Here is a 4779-nt window from a genome sequence, read left to right as displayed (position 1 = left end):
AGTGGGACTGTAAGATTGCGTCAGCTCGAGGGCATCGGTAGTCAGAGATACCCTGCAGCACACAGACTCTGCAGATAGATAAGGCCTTATCATCCTGTAAGTTCATTCACACACACCGTGGGCATTGACACACACACAGACACACACATATATCCAGCGACCTCTTTGTCTTTTTGAACCCTTTTCACCCCATCGCGCCTCTCTGTTGCCGGTCCTTTATGTTACGATCACGTGTGCGGCGCCCGGGTCCACCTGGGCTCACGTTCTCGGCACATCCGGCCCAGATGTAAAAGAAAGACCACGAAGAGCTGGATGACCTGGTTTAGGGAAATGTCTGGTGAAAACTGAATGTCACATTTGGGCCAGAAAAGAGAGATAAAGAAAGGGGTGGACGACTCAGCGTGGACTGTGACTCTCTCTCCCTCCCTCTCTCTCCTGGGATCATGGCCTGGCTATATAAAGGAGGGCCGGTACCACGGCTGAGTTCGCTCAGTCAGGCTGACTTGAGGAGACTTCCAGCAACCCCGCCACTAATGAAAACCTGACTGAACCTGAACTCCACACAGCCTCCAGACTCGCCCAGAAAAGTAGACTAGAGTTGGTTCAGTCCACCGGAAAGCCTCAGAGATCAGGGAACCTCACTGGTCTAGAGCTTGCTCGAGACTGAAGGGCCAAAGGTCACTAAGAAGATATCAACCTTACTGGCAAACTACCGCAAAGATGCCGGAGAGAGTCTTCTTCAGCCAAAGGAAAGCAGCAGTGGCACTGTGCATTGTGCTGCTCGTGCTGACTCAGCAGGTGAGTGGATTGTCCTGACTTGAAGTAGCTGTGGCCACGAAATCCGGATCAACTTGCCTGTTGTTAAATCAAAGGACGGATTTGTGCCTCTCTTGTTAGCATGAACCTGGATTCAGTCTCTCTCTCTCTTTTTTTTTTTTTTTTAAATTTTCTAAACACATGCTTTGCACTGTAAAAATAGTGATCAGTTTAATTTGGGTATCTCATCGTGTTTGAGACATGAAAAAAAAAGAACTAGAACTAAAAATGTGCTATTGCAAACCACCAATATAAATGCTCTGTTGAAGTACATTTACAGTTTGCTGACAGATAAAAAAAAGTGCTGATATCTGAGTGTAAAAATTCCTCCTGAAACAGTAGTTTGAGAGATGCTTTTAACTCAAAGGTCCACTTTGTGATGATGATGTGGTAGAAAGCTCTGGAAAAGCTTTTAAGTGCATTGCAAATATTGATATTCTCTGCTTACTTGCATGTTTTTCAGTGAAGTCAGACTGTTGACTTACATCTGAATGCATCTAAATTTGCTCTGTTAAATCACAATAAGTCTATAATAAATGGCCTAATATGCCCTGAAAATCATTATTCCACCTTTGATTCAGCTAACGCTCGACTACTACAGCCGACCGAGAATTATGAGAAACAATCAATGATGATTTAAGCTATGTGCCTGGTTTTCCTTTTCTGGTTCGGTTCATTTTGAATAAACAGTCCTTCTGTTTACCAGGTGTGTGCGGGTCCGTTGGTCCCACAGGTCCAGTCCGGCTCGGACCAGAGACCGGATTCCAGCGGGGTCCACACACTGAGGAGGATAGCTCGGATGACCCCGCTGTGGAGGATCATGAGCAGTAAACCGTTTGGAGCTTACTGCCAGAACAACTATGAATGCTCCACCGGACTGTGCAGGTACCCGGACAGAAAAAACATACAAAATATCCCACTGGAGTAACGGCAGCCACAATTTTAGGGACTTGAACTGAAGCTGGAGTAAAATCCTTGCTATAAGAAGCTTCAGTAAATATTAAAAAACAAGCTAAATCTGTTTTTTGTCGGTGAAAATGCAGTCATCTCTAATTAGCTAAAAAACCTTGTACTCACCATAAAAACTGCAGTTTGTTAAGCATTCTAAACATTTCACTTTGACAGTCACGTCCTCTTTGTGAAAATATCATCATGCTAAATCATAAAATGATGCTTCTTTGCTAATAATTATTCATCAAGCTAGCACCACTAGCAAGATTTGCAGGTTAGCATACTAGCTAACACATTCTGTTGAGAAGCAACTATTGAACATACGTTTTGGTAGGTTATGCAGATCGCTAACTTAACTCTTTTAATGTGCTGTCATTTGGTTTTACATACAAAAATAATCTTATCGGCCTGATAGAAGCGACTGTAATGTCGCAATGCAGAAACATATTTAGCAAAAACACTGGAAGAGGCTACGAGTAAGTTAATCAGAAATTTGCTAAATCCAAATTTTAACTCTGGGCAAAATATATTCCTGTGAATTTAATTTTCCAGACGCAGTGTGCGAGAAAGTTAGACTTCACAATATATTTGTGACACATTGTGGGTTTTATTCACTTAAACACATTTGGCAAATCTATGAAATGTTGCATTATGCTAAAGTATTCTGCAGCTGCATTTTTGGATCTAATTTCCTAAAAATACGAAGATAATTTGCTGTGAAAATGTATAATTAAAGTGTAATCTGGCACAAATTACAAAAATTATAGTTCCAGTTATGTATTATTCATCTACAAATGTAATATTGGAAATGTTTTTTGTTGAACTGTTTGCTTGCCTGCAGATACATTTTACTCTGTATTGCACTGCAGTTAATGAATTGTACCAATGAAAACCTGTTGGGATGTCAAAGACTTCGTCTCGCTGACTTTTCATGCACATTCTTCTTCTCTGGTCATCCCCTGCAGGGCGGGACACTGCTCCACCAGCCACCGGGCCGCCTCAGAGACCGTGAACTACTAGACGTCGCAGGAGGCAACCAGCGTGTTTACAGCCAGCGAGTGTACAGCCAAAATCCTCACGAGGGGTTCTCGAAACTGAGGATATGCACTTATCCAGGCTTTTATAGAATTGGTTTTATATTTATATGTGCCGATACGTTTCTGATGATATCTAAACAGGTAGTTATATCCAACAAATGGCATGCCAGAGAGAATCACTGCTCCACTTGGAAAAAAATGAAAAAGAAATTAGAAATATCACTTAAATTGAGATGGTAGGAGGTGGACGTAAAGAGGGAGTCATTCAGCCTGTGTTTTCCATGTGATCACCTGAATTTATTAGTTTTGGTGAAGGTGAAAACAGTTAAAAATATAAGTTTTCCATTGCTAAGGACCGAAATGTCTCAAAGCTGAGATTCAAAATGAAACCAAAAGACAATTTTTGTAATCTCAGAGGTTCAGTTAGCGTCAGTTGTTACCTCCACAAACGATAAAAGTCTGATGTCTGCATAGCTTGATAACAAGGTTCCACTGGCGTCAACCAATGAAAAGTTTCACTGATATCATGTCGTCTTAAACCAGACACTCAAACAACTATTATTTATGCATTTTTAAAATAACTGCGATTTTAGAGGCCGAAGCAGACACAGAAATGTCCTCAAGGCTGAAATATCAGGTCACTTCATGAAGGAATGACAAATATTTTTTATTATAATAACTATTCCGGATGGAGCAGCGAGAGCCTTCTAAAAACTCCTGACCTTTACATTTATCCCGGTTTTGTAATCACGTCTGTGTGTGATAAGTTATCTCTTGAATGCGTCCTCGAGAGTCTAATCATTCCTCTGATAATGTGCTATTTGGAAACATATGATCCCCCCCCCCGCCCCAAGCATTACGGCAACGAAATCTGTTGTTTTAAACCAGGCCTGAAGCAGTAAATGATGTTGTAGCTGACCTTTGAACGCCACTTGCAGTTTGGGAATGTACAGCAGACAGTGTGTTTTGACTTCTGGCGTGAATCAACACACTTTTTCCCTTCAACAAAGCACCCAAACATAATTTAAACTGGGATAACAGTCGACTGGCAGAGGCAGAAGAGAGGAAATAAAGCGAAGTAGGAAAAAGGGAATAAAAGCCAAGAAATCAGGACAGGAAGGAGAAAACAAAGCAAAGAAAAGGAGCAGAGGTTACAAAATACTGAAGCTGGGCTCATTTCAACACCTTGGTGTTTTCAGTTTTATTCTTTTTAAAGTTATATTTAAAGTCTGCACAGCTTCTTGTCGAATGTCCAGTTAGTTACAGCACAGATTCCTCTGCTGCGTTCACGACCATCGAACTGCAAAGAGGTGACATTATTCAGAAAGTCGCTAATGCATGCATGCAGATTTGGTGTAACGCAGTGATTCTCTGATATTTTATTTATTTTATCTTTTGTCAAAAATGTACCCATTTCCATCCTTTTGTTTTTTTTTTAATATATATTTGTTCATGATGTTTTACTGGTTTGTTTTAGAATAATCAATCACCCTGGCTGGACTGTTTTTCAGCTTTTTACTTGCTCAATCTTAAATCTGTAACCAGTAACAAACTGAACAAACATGTTGGCTCAGCGTACAAATATTAGGCAGAGATTCATGCAAACAAGCTGCACAGCCTCTTTTTTTTTGCACATCCATCTCCTCAAATTGATAAGCGATGGCGGATTTCGCTTGGACTCGCCTGCATAGTTTACTTCATGCACAGAGCAGGTGGTTGCTGATATTTTGTACACTCAGCATGTTTGAGTAGGACTGCACTTTTAAACCCAAATTATCTTTGTACTGTGTACTGTCTACTGTATGTACTGTATTACCTACATGTAGAAGACTGGAGAAAAAAGTGGAATAAACCTTCAGAAAAAAAGAACTGAATGCATCAAGATGATTTTTTTAACTGACTTTAATATAATAATAATAATAATAATAATAATAATAATAATAATAATAATAATAATAATAATAATAATAATAAT

The 4779-nt window shown here is 40.0% G+C and overlaps 1 protein-coding gene across 1 annotated transcript; it reads left to right on the top strand.

Moving 5' to 3' along the window:
* Positions 1-505: 505 nt before the first annotated feature.
* Positions 506-4562, top strand: leap2 (liver-expressed antimicrobial peptide 2). The gene is made up of 3 exons (XM_076725196.1): positions 506-798; positions 1523-1701; positions 2733-4562. The coding sequence occupies exons 1-3, from the start codon at positions 721-723 to the stop codon at positions 2785-2787; spliced, it is 312 nt and encodes a 103-aa protein (XP_076581311.1). The 5' UTR covers positions 506-720; the 3' UTR covers positions 2788-4562.
* The last annotated feature ends 217 nt before the right edge of the window (positions 4563-4779 follow it).

This window comes from Chaetodon auriga, chromosome 24, assembly GCF_051107435.1.
Source record: "Chaetodon auriga isolate fChaAug3 chromosome 24, fChaAug3.hap1, whole genome shotgun sequence".
In the NCBI taxonomy this organism is placed as follows: domain Eukaryota; kingdom Metazoa; phylum Chordata; class Actinopteri; order Chaetodontiformes; family Chaetodontidae; genus Chaetodon; species Chaetodon auriga.
This window is presented reverse-complemented; position numbering and strand designations above follow the sequence as displayed.